Raw genomic sequence first — 18,295 nt, 5'->3', positions numbered from 1 at the left:
CCACCTCTATTTGCTTGTATCCACCCCAGCGCTTAATACAGTGCCTGGCACAAAGTGAGTGCTTAACGAATACCATCATCATCATTATTATTATTACCGTCCCAGGTGCTTAATATAATGCACTGCATCCAGTGGCTGCCCAATAAATATTTTTATTTATTTGCCTTCCCCTTTATTTGATATAATAATAATAATAGATTATTCCTTCCTCTCCCCTTCGTCCCCCTCTCCATCCCCCCCATCTTACCTCCTTCCCTTCCCCACAGCACCTGTATATATGTATATATGTTTGTACATATTTATTACTCTATTTATTCTACTTGTACATATCTATTCTATTTATTTTATTTTGTGAGTATGTTTGGTTTTGTTCTCTGTCTCCCCCTTTTAGCCTGTGAGCCCACTGTTGGGTAGGGACCGTCTCTATATGTTGCCAATTTGTACTTCCCAAGCGCTTAGTCCAGTGCTCTGCACATAGTAAGCGCTCAATAAATACGATTGATGATGATGATGAATAGATATCAGTATCTATTAGTCGGCGTGGCTTTCTGGTTATTTTTTGTGTGTGCTTCCAAGTACCAAACAATGTCCTGCCCACAGTGCGCGCTCATCAAAGGCCGCGATAAGAAAATGGCGGCCATCCCGGGCCGAAGCCAGTTGCCCGGTCTGCAGAGCGCCCTCTTCTGGCTTCAACTATTTATTGTGCCAATACTAAACATGGCGGGGATTGCCCTCGTCGCTGGCACCGATCACGTGCTAAGCGTGAGGGAAGGGGTGGTGATGACGACTCTTTAATTTACCCAGATATGCAGGCATTGACAGCGAACCACTTATACTGAGGCTTTTTTTGGCCTTCTCTCCCCTCGCCCCGCGATTTTCTTCTGGCCAATTAAAATCGGCGATGGCTCTTGACTGACAAGCCCGGCGTCCAATGAGCGACCGAAGAGAAAGGGGGCGTTTAGTTTTGGCGCGCGATCGGTCTAAGCGCCCGGTAGGCGTTTAAATGATAGAACGTGAGGGGCGAGGTCCGGTTGTACGTTGGTGGGCTGGGAAAGGCAAGGCCAAAAAACGAGGGTTGGAAAACGCGCGAGGGAAAGCAGATCGAGTGCAAGAGGAGATTGAAGGAAGGCGGTCAAGTGTATGGTAGAAAACTGGGGCGCCTTGGGTAGGAGATAAATGGGGCGGGGGGGGGGGATAAAGGAGCTGACAGTTGGAGCTGGACAGAGCAGGGAGGGATGTGGGGGGGTTTCTATCAGAAGAGCCCCTTTTCCACATCGTCCATCGTGGATGTTTCCCTACCCTTCATTGAAAACACCCTGTCAAACCGAGGGTAGGGGAGAAACCCCCCTCCACCCACACCCCCCGTCCCCATTATAGCCAGCAATTTCTTGACATGATGGTTTTTGTTAGCCTCCCCCATTCGGTTTTGAACTCCTTGAGGGAGTTTCTAAGTGCGTATTGCAATGTATTTCACTTAGAGAAGCAGCGTGGCTTGGGAGGCAGAGGTCACGGGTTCTAATCCCGGATCTGCCACTTGGCTGTGTGACTTTGGGCAAGGCACTTAACTTCTCTGGGCCTCAGTTACCTATCTGTAAAATGAGGATTAAGACTGCGAGCCCCACTTGGGACAACCTGATCACCTCGTCCCCCTCTCCATCCCCCCATCTTACCTCCTTCCCTTCCCCACAGCTCCTGTATATATGTATATATGCTTGTACAGATTTATTACTCTATTTATTTTACTTGTACATATCTATTCTATTTATTTTATTTTGTTAGTAGGTTTGGTTTTGTTCTCTGTCTCCCCCTTTTAGACTGTGAGCCCATTGTTGGGTAGGGACTGTCTCTATATGTTGCCAACTTGGACTTCCCAAGCGCTTAGTACAGTGCTCTGCACACAGTAAGCACTCAATAAATACGATTGATGATGATGATGATAACCTGATCACCTTGTGTCCCCCCCAGCGCTTAGAACAGTGCTTCACACATAGCAAGCGCTTAACAAATACCGTTATTATTATTAGGTGGCTCAGAAATGCCATCGGTTAGTTCAGGGTGGGCAGAAGAACCAGCCGTGAAAGTTAGACTCAGGATGAGTTGAAGGGGAGGGAGAGGGTGTGTTCCTATGGGAGTATTTCCAAGTGCGTAATACAATGGAAATGCGCAATATAATGCATTTCACTTGGCTCAAAAAATGCCATCAGTTAGGTTCAGGGTGGGCAAAAGCTGACCCACTGGTGAAAATAAATTAGATCCATCGGTCAGGTTCAGGGTGGGCAGAGGTTGGACCAACAGTGGAAGTAAATTAGAGCTAGTGGGCTGCAGGGTGAGCTGAAAGGGAAAGGAGTGGGTATCTTGCTTGGTACGAGTGGGTTTCCAAGTGAGAAATTCAATGAATTTGTCAATCAATCGTATTTATTAGGCATTTCCTGTGTGCAGAGCACTATACTAAGAGCTTGAGAGAGTACAGTAAAACAGTAAACACAAGGTGGCTCAAAAAGTGTCATTGGTTAGGTTCAGGGTGGGCAGAGGCTGAACTAGTGGCAAACATGAATTAGACACTGGGCTGCAGGGTGAGTTGGTGGGGAGGGGGAGGGAGAGCGTATGTCGCCCGAGGGGGTGGATTTTTAAGTGCGTAATACAATGCAAGTGCGTAGTACAATGTATTTCACTTGGGTGGCTCCCAAAATGCCATCGGTGAACTAGCGATGAAAGCAAGTTAGACCCACCGGTCAGGTTCAGGGTGGACAGAGGCTGAACCAGAGGTGAAAATAAGTTAGAACCGTCTATCAGGTTTATGGTGGACAGAGGCCGAATCAACGGCTAAAGCAAATTAGACCCATCGGACAGGTTCGGGCTGGGCAGAGGCCGAACCGGTGGGAGGTAACTTAGACCCATCGCTGAGGTTCCGGGTGGGCAGAGGCTGAACCAGCGTGAAAATATTAGACCCATCGATCAGGTACAGCGTGGGCAGAGGGGGAACCCGTGGGAACGTGTTAGACCCATCGGTCTGGTTCAAGGTGGGCAGGGGCCGAACCTGTAGTGAACGTAAAAGCGTTTAGTAATAATAACAATAATAATAATAATAATGACATTTGTTAAGCGCTTACTATGTGCAAGGCACTGTTCTAAGCGCTGGTTAGTACAGTGTTCTGCACACAGTAAGCAATCAATCAATCAATCAATCGTATTTATTGAGCGCTTACTATGTGCAGAGCACTGGACTAAGCGCTTGGGAAGTACAAGTTGGCAACATATAGAGACAGTCCCTACCCAACAGTGGGCTCACAGTCGAAAAGGGGGAGACAGAGAACAAAACCAAACGTACTAACAAAATAAAATAAATAGAATAGCTATGTACAAGTAAAATAAATAGAGTAATAAATATGTACAAACTTATATACAAGCGCTCAGTAAGCGTGGCTCAGTGGAAAGAGCACGGGCTTTGGAGTCAGAGGTCGTGGGTTCCAGTTCCGGCTCCGCCAATTGTCAGCTGTGTGACTTTGGGCAAGTCACTTAACTTCCCTGTGCCTCAGTTACCTCATCTGTAAAATGGGGATTAAGACTGTGAGCCCCCCCAACAGGGGACAATCCGATCACCTTGTAACCTCCCCAGCGCTTAGAACAGTGCTTGGCACATAGTAAGCGCTTAACAACTGCCATTTTTATTATCGCGTACGATTGAATGAATTTGATTTAGTGGGCTGCAGGGTGAGCTGAAGGGGGAGGGAGTGTGCAGCGCCCTGCGGGAGGATTTCTGAGTATGCAATACAATGCAAGGGCAGAACACAATGCATTTCACTTAGGTGGCTCCCAAAATGTCATCGGTTAGTTCAGGGTGGCCAGAGGTGAAAGCATAGAAAGCCGGTGAGCCTGAAGCAGCGCTCGCCCTCTCTGAGCTGTCCAGTGCAACCCCAAGTGCAGACATTGCAGTAAGAATTACATCAAAAGCAAGTGCCTCCTCCCCCTTTTTATATCATCCCTTTCGGAATAATACGGATTACTTGGGCTCGAGCGGGCTGGGGGAGAGGGTTTAGGATCCCACCCCGGGTGTCCTGCAGGGAGTCCTTTCTTTTAAGGAAATGTGTGGAACAAACTATTAGTCAACCACCTATTTGTTCCCGAATAGGCTCCAGGCCGGGGCTGGGCCTTTCAGGGGTGCTCATCAGCCCCTCACTATATTGCAAGATGCAATAAAGCCGTTTTGGCGCAATCCGCTCAGCGCCTATTCGCTGCCACCGCAGTCTTAAATCAAAGCCCGCCTTTCTCGGAAGGGCTGGGCATTAAAAACCCACCGCCACCATTCCCAGTGCCTTCCCCTCTTAGAATAATAATAATGCTAATGGTATAAGCGCTGAAAAGCAGCGTGGCTCAGTGGCAAGAGCCCGGGCTTGGGCGTCAGAAGTCATGGGTCAAAGGTACATCAGATGTGTGCCTTTGGGCAAGTCGCTTAACTTCTCTGTGCCTCAGTTACCTCATCTGGAAAATGGGGATTAAGACTGTGAGCCCCATGTGGGACAACCTGATTACCTTGTATCTCCCCCAGCGCTCAGAGCAGCGCTTGGCACGTAGTAAGCGCTTAACAAATACCAAAATTATTATTATTATTCTAAGCGCTGGTAGATAATTAGATTGTCCCACGTGGGGCTCACACTTTTAATCCCCGTTTTACAGATGAGGTAGAGAGGCTCAGAGAAGTTAAGTGACTTGCCCAAGGTCACACAGCAGACAAGTGGCAGAGCCCGGAATTAGAACCCAGGACCTTCTGACTCCCAGCCTGGGCTCTTTCCACTAAGCCATGCTGCTTCTCTAGCACAGCGTTTCACGATGCTTCTCTAGCATTTATCGAACCCCTACTCTCTGCAGGGCACTGTACTAAGCATCTGGGAGAATACAGTAGTATCCGACTAAGAGCGCTGGTGTCTGATTTATCTGATTATTTTGTAAATACACCCCCCTCTGCTTTTATCACAGTGTTGGGCACATAGTAAACACCAACAAATACCACTGATATTAATAGACACGATCCCTACCCTCAATCATTTTACAATCTAGTGGGGGAAGGGAAGAACTAACAAAATTACAAGAGGAGGAAGCAACCGAATACAAAGATAGACAGATAGATGATAGATAAATCCATTTATTTAGGAGCAGTATGGCATAGTGGATAGACCACGGTCCTGGGAGTCAGAAGGTCATGGGTTCTAATTCCGGTTCCACCACCTGTCTTCTATGTGGCCTTGGTCAAGTCACTTCACTTCTCTGTGCCTCAGTTACCTCATCTGTAAAACGGGGATGAAGAATGTGAGCCCTATGTGGGACATGGACTGTGTCCAACGTGATTTGCTCGTATCCACCTCAGCACTTAGTATTATAGTGCCTGGCACACAGTGAGCGCTTAACAAATACCTTATGATTATGATTATAAATAGATATAAAGATAGTGCTACGGTGGGGAGGGAGGCAAGTACCTACGTGCTTAAGGGGTAAGGACTCCAGAAATACAGTGGGGAAATGAGTGATTTGTCAGAGGTTGCACCAGGAGGAGATGTGATTTTAGTAGCAGAAGCAGCATGGCTATGAGAAGCAGCGTGGCTCAGTGGCAAGAGCCCGGGCTTGGGAGTCGGAGGTCGTGGGTTCTAATCCCGGCTCTGCCACTTGTCAGCTGTGTGACTTTGGGCAAATCACTTAACTTCTCTGTGCCTCAGTTCCCTCATCTGTAAAATGGGGATTAAGACTGTGAGCCCCACGTGGGACAACCTTGATTACTGTGTATCCCCCCCAGCGTTTAGTACACTGTTTGGCACATAGTAAGTGCTTAACAAATACCAACATTATTATTATTATTAGTAGGGCACTCCCCCATCTGCCCACTGCCCCTCTTTACTACCTGCCCTCCCAGAAGTGCCCACTTGTCATTCCAGGAAATAAATTTTTACTTTCACCTCTATGGAAACTGAAGTGAAAGATATGTCCTTGTCCCCTAGGAACTTAACATCTAATAGAAATAGACAGAAATTATTTACAAGTAATGGTAGTAGGAGTCAGAAAGAACAAACAGAAGAGTACTACTGTACGGTTGTTAGTAGCAATAACCATACCTATGTTAAAATAAATGAATAATAAGTACAATACACAGATGGTTATATACCATTCATTGTCAGTCATTCAATCATATTTACTAAGCGCTTACTATGTGCAAAACACTGTACTAAGCACTGGGAGAATACAATATAACAATAAACAGGCATATTCCCTGTCCACAAGGAGCTTACACCAACCTGTACACTCACTTCTAGAACATGGGGCTTTCATTCCTGACAAATCCTGAATTAAGGAAAACTTGTGCTATAATACCTCTTGATTGATGCAGTGGACATCTACACAATTTGTTTCTAATATTGCATTGGGGTCTATTCAGATAGGCATGAGTTGTTACAAGAACGTTCTTTCATTTCTTAACAGAGTTTCTTACAAAATGCACGATGAAAATTCACATTAGGGAAGAACCAATCAGATACTGATATGTACATAAGTGGATAAGTGTAAATATGTAATAATAATGATGGCATTTATTAAGAGCTTACTATGTGCAAAGCACTGTTCTAAGCACTGGGGAGGTTACAAGGTGACCAGGTTGTCCCACGGGGGCTCACAGTCTTCATCCCCATTTTACAGATGAGGTAACTGAGGCACAGAGAGGTGAAGTGACTTGCCCAAAGTCACGCAGCTGACAATTGGCGGAGCCGGGATTTGAACCCATGACCTCTGACTCCAAAGCCCATGCTCTTTTCCACTGAGCCACGCTGCTACTGATTAATTTTTTAAAATGGTATTTGTTATGTGCTTACTATGTGCCAGACACTCTTCTAATTGCTGGGGTCGATACAAACTAATCAGGTTGGGCAGAGTCCATGTCCCACATGGGTCTCGCATAATCCTCATTTTTCGGATAAAGTAACCGAGGCACAGAGAAGTTCACGACTTGCTCAAGGTCACACAGAGGAGAAGTGGTGGAGCCAGGATTAGAACCCAGGTCCCTTTGACTCTCAGGCCCGTGCTGTATCCACGAGGCCGTACTGCTTCTCAGCATGATTGATCGATTGGTCTTGAGTGTGTGTTTTGGGAGTGCAGAGTCTCGCCTAGGGTGTCCCACCTTTTGCAGTGGATCCATCCTGTCACCCTTTGAGGGATGAGCTGAAGCGTGTTCCCAGATTGTTAATTGCTTGTATGCCTAGACTGAAATGGCATTTTTATCCCCTGTGTTTTCATGGCCCCCCCTAAAACCATTAAACAGAAACGGTACATGGCATAGTCTACTTTCAGTGAATGTCTTTGACTTCATGTCACATCATCTCCTTTCTGGAAATACTAAATGGGAAGGCCGAAAATGGCTCTTTGCAGGGGAGTGCAGGGGACCCCAAGGAGTGAGTAAATAAAGGGGTTTCCATGGGAATAGCAAGAATGAGGCCTGGTGATCAGGGAGAGAGTATACATCTCATAGTCTGCAAAAATGCATTCAGTTCTAGTCCTGAACTCAATTTTTGCTTCATCTGCTGAGCAGGTATGTGATTTGCTTATAGAGTGAATTTTCTTATGTTCCATTTAGGTCACCCTGTTGAGGCTATTTGCTTGAACCATTACTTTGCCCGCTCCTGCCCCCTTTGCGAGCAGAATGGCTGAACAAGGCATAGGAAGGGATTTGCTGGACTATGAAGATGATGATGACCTTCAGAATATGGTAGTAGAGCCCTACGGTCTTGGCCAGAAATCAGTGAAGGGCTCCTATGTTACCATTCACAGCTCTGGCTTCCGAGACTTCCTACTGAAGCCTGAGCTTCTGAGATGCATTGTGGACTGTGGCTTTGAGCATCCCTCTGAAGGTAAGGAGTCCCCGTCCCCTCACCCGGTGCAGGGGAACAGGTTTGCCCATTCAGGTCAATGGTTATGGTGCAGCATAACAAACAAAGGACCATTTGCTTTTATTTAATTTGCCTCAAGCATCCTGGGGCTGCAGTGTTTCCCTTGCTCAGTTGCTACAGAATAGTTCCCCGAAAGTGGGAGGGTACTGTCACTAAAACAGACTGCCCCACTCTGATTGGGCTGGAGGCTTGAGGGGAGGTAACCCTTCAATCCTGTATCACCTCCAAGTGAGGGAATACAGGGGGCGGGGGGGCAGGTCACCCATTAGCTGATCCCCTCCGTTCCCCCACCCGGGGCCATGCCTATCCTCCTCTTAACTCCATTTCTGGGTGTGCCAGTAATAAAAGAAGGGGGCTGGGAGTCTGTACGCCCCTTCCATTTCCCTCGTGCCAGGGAACAGAGTAGGTTGTGTGTCCGTCCAACCAGCACCACTTTTAGAACTAGCCTGGCCAACGGGGAGCCAGCGGAAGCAGAGAAATGGGGTTGGCTGCCCACCACAACTCATCCTATATACCACAGGTGGGGCCTTCAGTGGACCACACTCAACTAAACCGTTCTTAAATTTCACTCCAGAAAGTTGAGGGTGGAGTAGGTGCTTTTTGGGGGTGTGGGGATTCTCCTTCATATGGAGGTCTTTCTCCCGTAGGCCTTCTAAATCTGAGCAGGTGAGGAGTTTTCTGGCAAGGGTCTAGGGATTTCTCCTCTCACCTCTTGCCTCTCTTCCTCACAGTCCAATTCGAATGTATCCCCCAGGCCATTCTGGGGGTGGATCTACTGTGCCAAGCCAAATCCGGCATGGGGAAAACTGCAGTCTTTGTACTAGCCACCCTGCAGCAGTTAGAACCCATTGATGGTCAGGTAAGTTATTCCAGTCTCTGAACTTAAACAAATAGAGTTAGCGTCCCCTCCACAGGAAGTCCGTCTCTGGACTGAGCAGAAGGGGCTGGCTTGATTTTTCTCCCCTCCCCCTGCTTTCCTCAGAACACGGATCCCCAAACTTTTTCTGTCCAGAATCCTTAAGTAACTGAATAAAATCCACTTTCAGTTCTACTGCAACTCTTGGAGACTGGATGTAACTGGGGGAAATCTTCCCACCAAATACCATAGTAGGGACATTGCCCAAAACTCACCAAATCCTTGTCTTCCTCTTTCCCAGTTAGAGACATTGCCAGGGTTACTTTTCGTGGGAAGAACAGCAGTGAGAAGCAGCGTGGCCTAGTGGATAGACCATGGGCCTGTGAGTCAGAAGACCTGGGTTCTCATCCCGCCTCCGCCACTTGTCTGCTGTGTGACTTTGGGCAGGTCACTTCACTTCTCTGTGCCTCAGTTCCGTCATCTGTAAAATGGGGATTAAGACTACGAACCCCATGTGGGACACGGACTGTGACCAATCTGATTAGCTTGTATCTACCCCACTGCTTAGTACAGTGCCTGGTACATAGTAAGTGCTTAACCAGTGCCATAAAAACAAAAAGAATTCCCCATGCTCCCTGGAAAATGAATGACTTTGAGGATGTTTGTCCCAACAGGTTGGTGCCCTTATAATGTGTCATACCCGGGAATTGGCTTTTCAGATCAGTAAAGAATTTGAACGCTTCTCCAGATACTTGCCCAAAGTTAAAGTAAGTGATATGCCAACGATGGGAAATGGGGTGGTATGTCCCCTTGAGCTTGCCAGTAGCACCTTATCCGGTCAGAGAGGAGGAATTGGATCTCTTCTGCACTGAGGGGTACTTGGTGCCCTTCAATCTCTGGCTCCAGTTTGTCCCTCCCTATTGCCCCTCCATCGTTTACAAGACTTGGCGACCGCAGCCGCCTTTGAGGTTTGCAGTCGTTTATCCTCCTTAAAAGCCTAATGAATTATGCAGGGTCCCCAGAGACCCCAAGAAGGAATCCCAGCCCTGTTGTTTCTTTTAAATGTGTTTCAATTGATGAGCCAGTCGGGGCCTCTGCCAGGGTTTCAAATCTTCAGGCAACCCAGACTTGCCCAGAATCATTTCTCCTGTTTACTTGGTCTCCAAACAGTGAGGGAGTAGTAGGGAAGGGTCCGATTTTTTTCCCCAAGCCCCCCCAAATCAGGCCACGCCATAATTGAGGGTCTCCATTAGTTGAGTGGGGAAGTAATGGTGGGGAGGTTTTGGTCCACTTTTGGGGTCCGGGTGGTGGGGAAGGGAGATGGGGAGAGGGCCAGTAGGACTTGCCGCCTGGGAATCTGAGGCACTCGTGCTCCGTCCCCTGCCCCCTCTAGGGTGCTGAAGTCATAAAGTGGCAGCTGACTGTCTCCCACTCTCTCAGGTGGCTGTTTTTTTCGGAGGCTTATCCATCAAAAAGGATGAAGACGTTCTAAAGAAAAACTGCCCCCACATTGTGGTGGGAACACCTGGGCGGATCTTGGCCCTCGTACGTAATAAGAAACTCAGCCTGAAGTATTTGAAGCACTTCGTGCTGGATGAATGCGACAAGGTGTTAGAGCAGCTGCGTAAGTCTCCCTTTTCCTCCCTTCTCTCCAAATGGGGCCCTTTCGATTAGGCTTCACTGCTTAGAGCAATCTGGGGTGAGGAGGAGTGCTCGTAAATGGCAGAAAGGGTTTCTAGGGCATTAGATAGGGTTACTCTCCTTTTCTCAGGATTATCAGGCTAAATGGAGTAAGGTGAGGCCATAATTTGTTGGGGCTCAAAGCGGGATGGGATGGAGCCAAGAGAGAAGGGGAGGGGATGGAGAGGGGCACCAGGTGCCGGTTGCTGAAGCCAGGGCAGTGGTAGAAGCACCTAGGGCCAGAACCGCTGCCCAGGCCATTTCCTAGAGGTTTCCAATACAGCCCAAAACGCATCCCACTGCCCGTGCCAGAAACTTCTAGGAAATGCCCCAGGAAAGAGTGGTGCAGTTGTAGTGATGGCAGTGGCAACTGCTGTGACAGCACTGGGGCTGTCAGTCTGTGTTCAGAAGATTTTTGGCTAATAGGATGGAACCCCAAAGAGTGGGACTTTCCTTTCTCTCTCAGAGGTCTTTGGGGTTGCCCCATAAATACAGTACCTGTTTTCCCACTTTATTATATTCCAACAAATTATGTTACAATTATATATATTATATTCCAACAAATACGAACCCCCACTCATAATGATCAAAGAGGGTAAAGGAGAGCTCCGTATCTTGAAACACACATACCACTGTCGTGTTTCAATTCTAATCCAAATGGCTCTCACACAGTGTGAGAGTCTTCTAGACTCTCACAGTCTTCTAGACTGTGAGCCCACTCTTCTAGACTGTGAGCCCACTCTTCTTGACCGTAAGCCCACTCTTCTAGACTGTGAGCCCACTGTTGGGTAGGGACCGTCTCTATATGTTGCCAACTTGTACTTCCCAAGCGTTTAGTACAGTGCTCTGCACACAGTAAGCGCTCAATAAATACGACTGAATGAATGACTGGCCCAGTGGAAAGAGCCTGGGCCCGGATCTGGGTTTTAGCCACGGCTCTGCCACTTGTCTGCTGTGTGACCTTGAGCGAGTCACTTCACTTCTCTGTGACTCAGTTACCGCATCTGTAAAATGGAGATTAAGACTGTAAAGCCCCATGTGGGCCAGGGACTGTGTCCAACCTGAATATCTTGTATTTACCTCAGTGGTTAGAACAGTGCCTGGCCATAGTAAGTGTTTCACAAATGTCATAATCATTAATCATTATTATTACAGTCCCCAGTGGCTTCCCCTAACTGTAATGTATTTTAATGTTTGTCTCCCCCACTAGATTGTAAACTCCCTGTGGGCAGGGCTTTAAAGCTCTTCATCACTTTGCCCCTTCCTACCTCACCTCCCTTCTCTCCTTCTACAACCCAGCCCGCACACTTGGCTCCTCTGGTGCTAACCTTTTCACTGTGGCTCAATCTCGCCTGTCTCACCACCGACCCCTGGCCCACATCCTACCTCTGGCCTGGAACGCCCTCCCTCCTCAAATCCTCCAGACAATTATTCTCCCCTCCTTCAAAGCCTTACTGAAGGCACATCTCCTCCAAGAGGTCTTTTCAGACCAAGCTCCACTTTTCCTCATCTCCCACTCCCTTCCACGTCACCCTGACTCGCTCCCTTTCATTCATTCAGTCATATTTATTGAGCGCTTACTGTGTGCAGAGCACTGTACTAAGCACTTGGGAAGTACATTTTGGCAACATATAGAGATGGTCCCTACCCAGCAACGGGCTCACCTTCCCCTCCCCACAGCACTTACGTATATTCTGTAATTTTATTTACTTTTATTTATTTATATTAATGTCTGTTTACTTGTATTGATGCCTGCCTCCCTGCCCCCCCCACCACACTGTATTCTATTGCTGTATTGTATTTTCCCAGGCGCTTAGTACAGTGTGCTCTGCACATAGTAAGTGCTCAGTAAATACGATTGAATGAATGACTGAACCTCTGTTGTATTCTCCCAGGCACTTAGTCCTGTGTGCAATAAATATAATCGATATGATTGATTGATTTGTGGACTAGTTCACAATGGAAGCAAACTCTGGAACCCACAGAGCTGCTCAGAGATGCGTGGAGGCTCAGCGTCAAGATATGTGTTCCTCTCCAGACTTGAGCATTTTCACCTGGATAAAACCCTGTCCCCCTCCAACCCTTTTGGAACGGATTTCTTGTTTATCGATTTGGGGTGAGGTGGCCGGTCCACACTCATCTCCGATTAGGGACAGACGTGGGTGAATGCAATATGACTCACTGGGAACTCAGAGTTTTCAGAGTTAATGTATATGAAGCTGAGCGCCTGCCAAACTCAGCAACAGCCAGCCACCTAAGAACAGTCAGGCTGATAGGCTAATTCTGTGCTTCTGGTTTTTTTACTGCTGGCCATAAATTGGCCTGGAAGCAAAAGGGATGGTAAGATAATGGGGTGGATCTCTTAAGTGTTTAGTGTGGGCCTCAGCTCAGAAGTTTTCCTCAACAGCTGCCTCTACTGCGAGCAGTGCTACACCCTGAAAATAGGGCGGTTTATCCACAAATTTTGAGTTCTAGACCAAACTGAAACTGATTCCGGGAACCTGTTAAAGTCACATTCAGAAATTCAAGGGCTGCTAGGCACATTCTCTTGAGGAGAGTTCACAGGAGCGGTAGCTTGTCTGGCCAGAGCCTTCTTTCTTCCACTACATCTTTCTTCTTTAGGCTGACATAGCCAAGGGTGGGGCAGCATTATGAAAAGGAGACTGGAGCTAGGGATTTAAGAAGTGGGAGCGGTAGGGGGAAGAATGAAGCGGTTTAGAAATATCGCTCATGTATTTCGATGTACAATAATCGGGCCTGAAAGCCCATTTATGGTGAGTTGAAGAAAAGCTGTGCCAGGGCCCACAGAAACATTTACATACTCCCCCCCCCCATCTGTCACTACCCACCCTGTGATCACCCGTTTGCCTCTCTGTTGCTACCTCTTTAACTCCATCCATTCACCCCCACCCCCTTGATGCCCTCCCTTGCAAACTTGGGCACTTTTTTTTTCTTTATTTAAAGGCATGTGTGCATGTGTGTGTAGATGCAGGAGGGCGGGTGTTTGCTTTTTGGCATGTCTTGTCATCTGTGTTTGTCTTGCGTTATCTATAGCCTCCTTGTGGGCAGGGACCATGCCTTTTTAATCAAATTTCTACAACACCTAACCCCGGGGACACTCAGTAAATGTTCCCCAGTGAAGAGAATGTGGTAGGCTGGGGGAGTGGGGAAGGTGGGGAGGCCTGTGGAAGTCTGGCTGGCAGTCTAGCCTGGCCTTGACCCTATCTGGCTCCTCTGTTCAGCTATGCGGCAGGATGTACAGGAGATCTACCATCTGATGCCTCGTTCAAAACAATGTATGATGTTCAGTGCCACCATGAGCAAGGAGATCCGGCCTCTCTGCAGGAAATTCATGCATGATGTGAGTGATGAGATGATGTTTCCCAGCTGTGGTCTGCCTTCCATGGAAGCCAAATCCCTCCCCTCTTGGAGGGAGGGACCCTGAACCATTGCTTGCTGGCAGCTGATATCCCATGGCTGCCAGCAGATGTCACGTGCTGGATTGTTGCCAACATCAAGCTGAAACAGCTGGGTACAGCCTAGCTGCCTCTCAGAAGGACTGAGCTCTTAACCCCAACAGATGGGACCCCCTGAGGCCCTACCACCACCACCCCCCCTCTCCAAACGGAGCACTGTGGCGGGGAAGAGGGAGGGCAATTAGAAGCTTTCAAGTCCTGGACATCAGAGGCATCCCTGCCTGTGTCAAAAGGTTTCTGGGACCAAAGCAATCAAATGTATTACTGGTGTCTTGCAGTTGGAGGAGAAGCTACTACTGGTTTGGTTTTTTTCTTGGTTTGTGTTTGATTTGTTTTCCCTACCAACAGCCCATGGAGATTTTCGTGGATGATGAAAAAAAACTGACACTACATGGGTTACAACAGTTTTATGTGAATTTGAAGGACAACGAGAAGAACTACAAACTTTTTGACCTCTTGGATGCCCTGGAGTTCAACCAGGTAACAAATGCCTTTCTCCCTCTCCAGGATGCCCCTTTTTTTACATACCATATCCTTGTCCCAAACCAGGGCAGACCTAGAAGCTTTGGGGGCAGGGAACTGAATGCAAGCTGTGGAGAGAGGGAAATTCCCCTCACTTGGGTTGGCAAGATGGAAGGGTTGGCCGGTTGGGCGACAGGAGCCGGAATGGTGGTCCTAACCATCTCTGTCCAACCAGGTCGTCATCTTTGTGAAGTCAGTGCAACGTTGCATAGCCCTCTGTCAGCTTTTATTAGAACAGAATTTCCCAGCTACTTCTATCCATAGAGGCATGGTACAAGAAGAGAGGTGAGTGCCCTGCGCGAGGTACCCCTACCCCTTGCAGAGTGGCCTGCGAGTCAGCAGGTCATGGGTTCTCATCCCGGCTCCACCAGGTGTCTGCTGTGTGACCTCGGGCAAGTCACTTCACTTCTCTGGGCCTTGGTTCCCTTATCTGTAAAATGAGGATTGAGACTGTGAGCCCCGTGTGGGACAGGGACTTTGTCCAACCTGATTACCTTGTATCTACCCCAGCACTTAGAACAGTGCTTGGCACATAGTAAGTGCGTACTAATTTTTATTATTACAGAACTGCCCACTCTGGGGCATCTGTTAAAGAACATCTGTCTGAGGCCCCGGGCTCAGGGGTGGGAGGGATGCCAGGATTGGGGAAGGCGTGTCCACTCTGAATGAACCCAGAGATACCCATCTCAACTGTTTCATCCCTTTTCTTGCTTCCACTAGTTAGGTGTGGAGAGAAGTGTGGGTGGGGGATGGAGTGGGTGTTCAGCCTCTGTGCCTGTTTCTTCTTAAATGCCATTACAAGGTCAGGCCACTGTCCATCCTGCCCAAAAGACTGCTTCTAACTGGAGGCGGGATGCTTAGGGGAACCATGTCAACCTTCTTGCTCTCGGCCCTGCAGTTTAGCTATGTTCCCAACTGAAACCGCCAACTTTCCCTCTAGTAATCCATTATGCACCCCTGGTTTCAAACCTACCGATTTTCGGCCCTCACAGCTTCCTGTGAGAATGAATTCTGTCTGCTTACCCTAGGTGAAGAACTGGGTTTTGGGGGGGTTTTTTTGAACCTACCACCTTCAAACTTCAGTGGGTGTCCAATTTCAGGCTCGCCCTGTCCACCCCTTCATGATTTTGTAGACTTCAGTCATACCTCTTCCCCCTTTTTATGGTATTTGTTAAGCACGTACTATGTTCCAATCACTGTACTAAGCATTGGGGTAGATACGAGCTAATCAGTTTGGATACAGGCCACGTACCATGTGGGGCTCACAGTTTTAATCGCCATTTTACAGATGAGGTAACTGAGGCACAGAGAAATGACATGACTTGCCCAAGGTCGCACAGCAGACAAGTGGCAGAGCCAGGATTAGCACCCAAGTCCTTTAGATTCCCAGTCCTATGCTCTATCTACTAGGCCACACTGCTTCTCAGCCTTTCAGCCTTCACCTTTCTGGACCCAAGAGCACTAATCTTTTTAGCCTATCCTCCTTTTTCATCCCCCGATCATCTCTTTGAGATTTACTTCCCATGCAAAACCTCTTACCGAAATCCACCCGTCCCTCCTCCTCTTCTTCAGACTGTCTCGGTACCAGCAATTCAAGGAGTTTGAGAGCCGTATATTGGTGACTACCAATCTCTTTGGCCGTGGGATGGACATTGAGCGGGTCAATGTCGTCTTCAATTATGATATGCCTGAGGATTCCGACACCTACCTGCACCGGGTGAGTCTCCAGTCTCAGTCCTCCTGGGTCTTTCAAGCCACCTGCATTAGAATCTCAGCACATTCCCTTTGTGTTACTCACGGTGGTCCAAACCTCAGCCTTTTGGACACTTCTCAGGAAAGTTGGAGGCTTTTGTGCTTGGTCTGTGCTAGCCCCTGGCCCCTTGGCTGCCACTCCTTCCAGAGCTGGAGGTGACCTTCCCATTCTGTCTGCCCTGACCTTTCTCCTTCTCCGTCTGTCACTGCAGGTGGCCCGGGCTGGTCGCTTTGGAACCCGTGGGATGGCCATCAGTTTTGTCACCAGTGAAGCAGATGCCATGGTCTTAAGGGACATTCTGAAACGCTTTGACATCAGTTTGCAAGAACTCCCAAAGGAAATGCACGTCACAAAGGATTATGAGACTTTCTCTGTATCTGAGGTAGGCTTCCGAACAGATAAAGGGTGGGTGGATGGGACAGACCCCCCCGAAAGGGTAGGCTGGCCCACCGCTCAGCCCTCTTGGTGGAACTGGAGTGCCTGCTGCTGGGTTTATTTTCCATCCTGGCGGAGCGTGGGCTTCTGAACATGGTCTTGGCTTCCACCTGTCGTGAACTGTAGTAGTAATACTATTATTAAGTGCTTGCTGTGTGCACAGCACTGTACTAAGCGCTGGAAAGAGCACAGGTGGGAATTAGACAAGGCCCCTGTCCCTCGAGGGACTCCCAGTCTATGAGAAAGGAAAGGGCAAGCCCACTGAAATGGGGAGAGAGCAGTATAGGTTGGGCCTGAGCAGCACAATAAATGATCTGGACTTAGGCCTTCCTTGCTCCCCATATGTCGGGAGTGTGCCTTAGTAGAGATGATGACAGGGAAAAGCAATGTTGCTGGCATATGATGACCTACAGGTATAGGAGCCTAAGAGTGGGTCCTGATGGGAGGATATTGGGGAACACTGCCCCAATTAGGGGAACAAAGGAAAATGGTGAGAGAGAGAACTCTTCCCCCACCCCCTAGTCCAGATCCAGGAACAGGATTAGAAAGTACTCAACAGGAGGAAGAGAGAACCAGGGAACCACGTTGGACATGGGTCAAAAAGCATTGGGTGCCAGGTCCAGATTGTCTTGGGGGATGTCTGTCAGACTTAGGCCAGAAACTTGTACTTCTCCAGACCTCTATAGTGGAGGAAAGAATAGCAGAAACTGTCACCGGAGGCTAGGGTGCTTCTGCAACAGCTGTGCTGATCTGTGCTAATCCGATCCATTTCGTCCCTGCTCTCGTCCCCGTCCCACGTCCCCGCTCTCTCTGCTTCTTCGGTGGTAAAGGCTGACCGTTCTTTCTTTATTTCCCACAGATGGAAGCAATTGACCAAGGGTCACAGATGTGAAAGTCGGGGTCCATTGCTGCCACCATATCTGTTGCTTTTCAAGTGACGACGAGTGTATTTAATTTTTTAGAATTCAGATTGAGGTTTTGTGAGACCACTTTTAACAACCAAAATCCCCTCTCTCTTTTCCACCAGCCATTGGTTTGCAGTTGATGAAAGCATTTAACCATCAGTTGGCAGAGGGGAAAGTTGGGGCATCATGTCAATTGCTTTGCTTTCTGCTTTTTGAAGAGAGGATGGGTTGATTTCATTTTTCTGTTGTCAAGATGAGATTTAATGAGAATAAAGTTTTAACCAAAAAAAAATATCTTTTTCTCCTGCCATTTAACTCTGTCTGGGCAGAATAGGAAAAGAGGACTTTTGGAATTGGCTGGCAATAATAATAATAATCATAGTATTTGTTAAGTGCTATGTGCCAGGCACTGTACTAAGCGCTGGGGTGAATACAATGAAATCAGGTTGGACACAGTCCCTGTCCCACGAGGGGCTTACAGACTCAATCCCCATTTTACAGATGATAACTGAGGCACAGAGAAGTTAAATGATTCTCTCAAGGTCACACAGCAGATAAGTGGCGGAGCCGGGATGAGAACCCATGACCCTCTGACTCCCAGGACCATGCTCTATAATAATAATAATTATAGCATTTATTAAGTGCTTACTGTATGCAAAGCACTGTTCTAAGCACTGGGGAGGTTACAAGGTGATCAGGTTGTCCCACGGGGGGCTCACAGTCTTCATCCCCATTTTACAGATGAG

General features: G+C 48.0%; 1 protein-coding gene across 4 annotated transcripts; it reads left to right on the top strand.

Annotated features, from left to right (window-relative positions):
• Positions 1 to 1,036: 1,036 nt before the first annotated feature.
• DDX39A (DExD-box helicase 39A) lies at positions 1,037 to 17,825 on the top strand. 4 transcript variants are annotated; one of them, XM_038773019.1, is made up of 11 exons: positions 1,037 to 1,143; positions 7,610 to 7,883; positions 8,654 to 8,781; positions 9,453 to 9,545; positions 10,219 to 10,402; positions 13,701 to 13,819; positions 14,283 to 14,414; positions 14,632 to 14,741; positions 16,029 to 16,173; positions 16,421 to 16,591; positions 17,504 to 17,825. In XM_038773019.1, the coding sequence occupies exons 2-11, from the start codon at positions 7,676 to 7,678 to the stop codon at positions 17,534 to 17,536; spliced, it is 1,323 nt and encodes a 440-aa protein (XP_038628947.1). In that variant the 5' UTR covers positions 1,037 to 1,143; positions 7,610 to 7,675; the 3' UTR covers positions 17,537 to 17,825. The 4 variants fall into 4 exon arrangements, with proteins under 4 accessions (XP_038628947.1, XP_038628946.1, XP_038628948.1 ...); XM_038773018.1 differs by having other exon boundaries at positions 1,037 to 1,165; XM_038773020.1 differs by lacking the exon at positions 1,037 to 1,143 and adding an exon at positions 2,730 to 2,765.
• Positions 17,826 to 18,295: the final 470 nt, after the last annotated feature.

This window comes from Tachyglossus aculeatus, chromosome X1 (assembly GCF_015852505.1).
Source record: "Tachyglossus aculeatus isolate mTacAcu1 chromosome X1, mTacAcu1.pri, whole genome shotgun sequence".
NCBI classification, from domain to species: domain Eukaryota; kingdom Metazoa; phylum Chordata; class Mammalia; order Monotremata; family Tachyglossidae; genus Tachyglossus; species Tachyglossus aculeatus.
This window is presented reverse-complemented; position numbering and strand designations above follow the sequence as displayed.

Bases quoted from the DNA above. Each gene is read 5' to 3' on its own strand.
- DDX39A (XM_038773019.1), top strand. From the start codon at position 7,676: ATGGCTGAACAAGGCATAGGAAGGGATTTGCTGGACTATGAAGATGAT. The intron at 7,884-8,653 runs GTAAGGAGTCCC...TCTTCCTCACAG, and splicing joins CTTTGAGCATCCCTCTGAAG to TCCAATTCGAATGTATCCCC. The intron at 10,403-13,700 runs GTAAGTCTCCCT...TCCTCTGTTCAG, and splicing joins CAAGGTGTTAGAGCAGCTGC to CTATGCGGCAGGATGTACAG.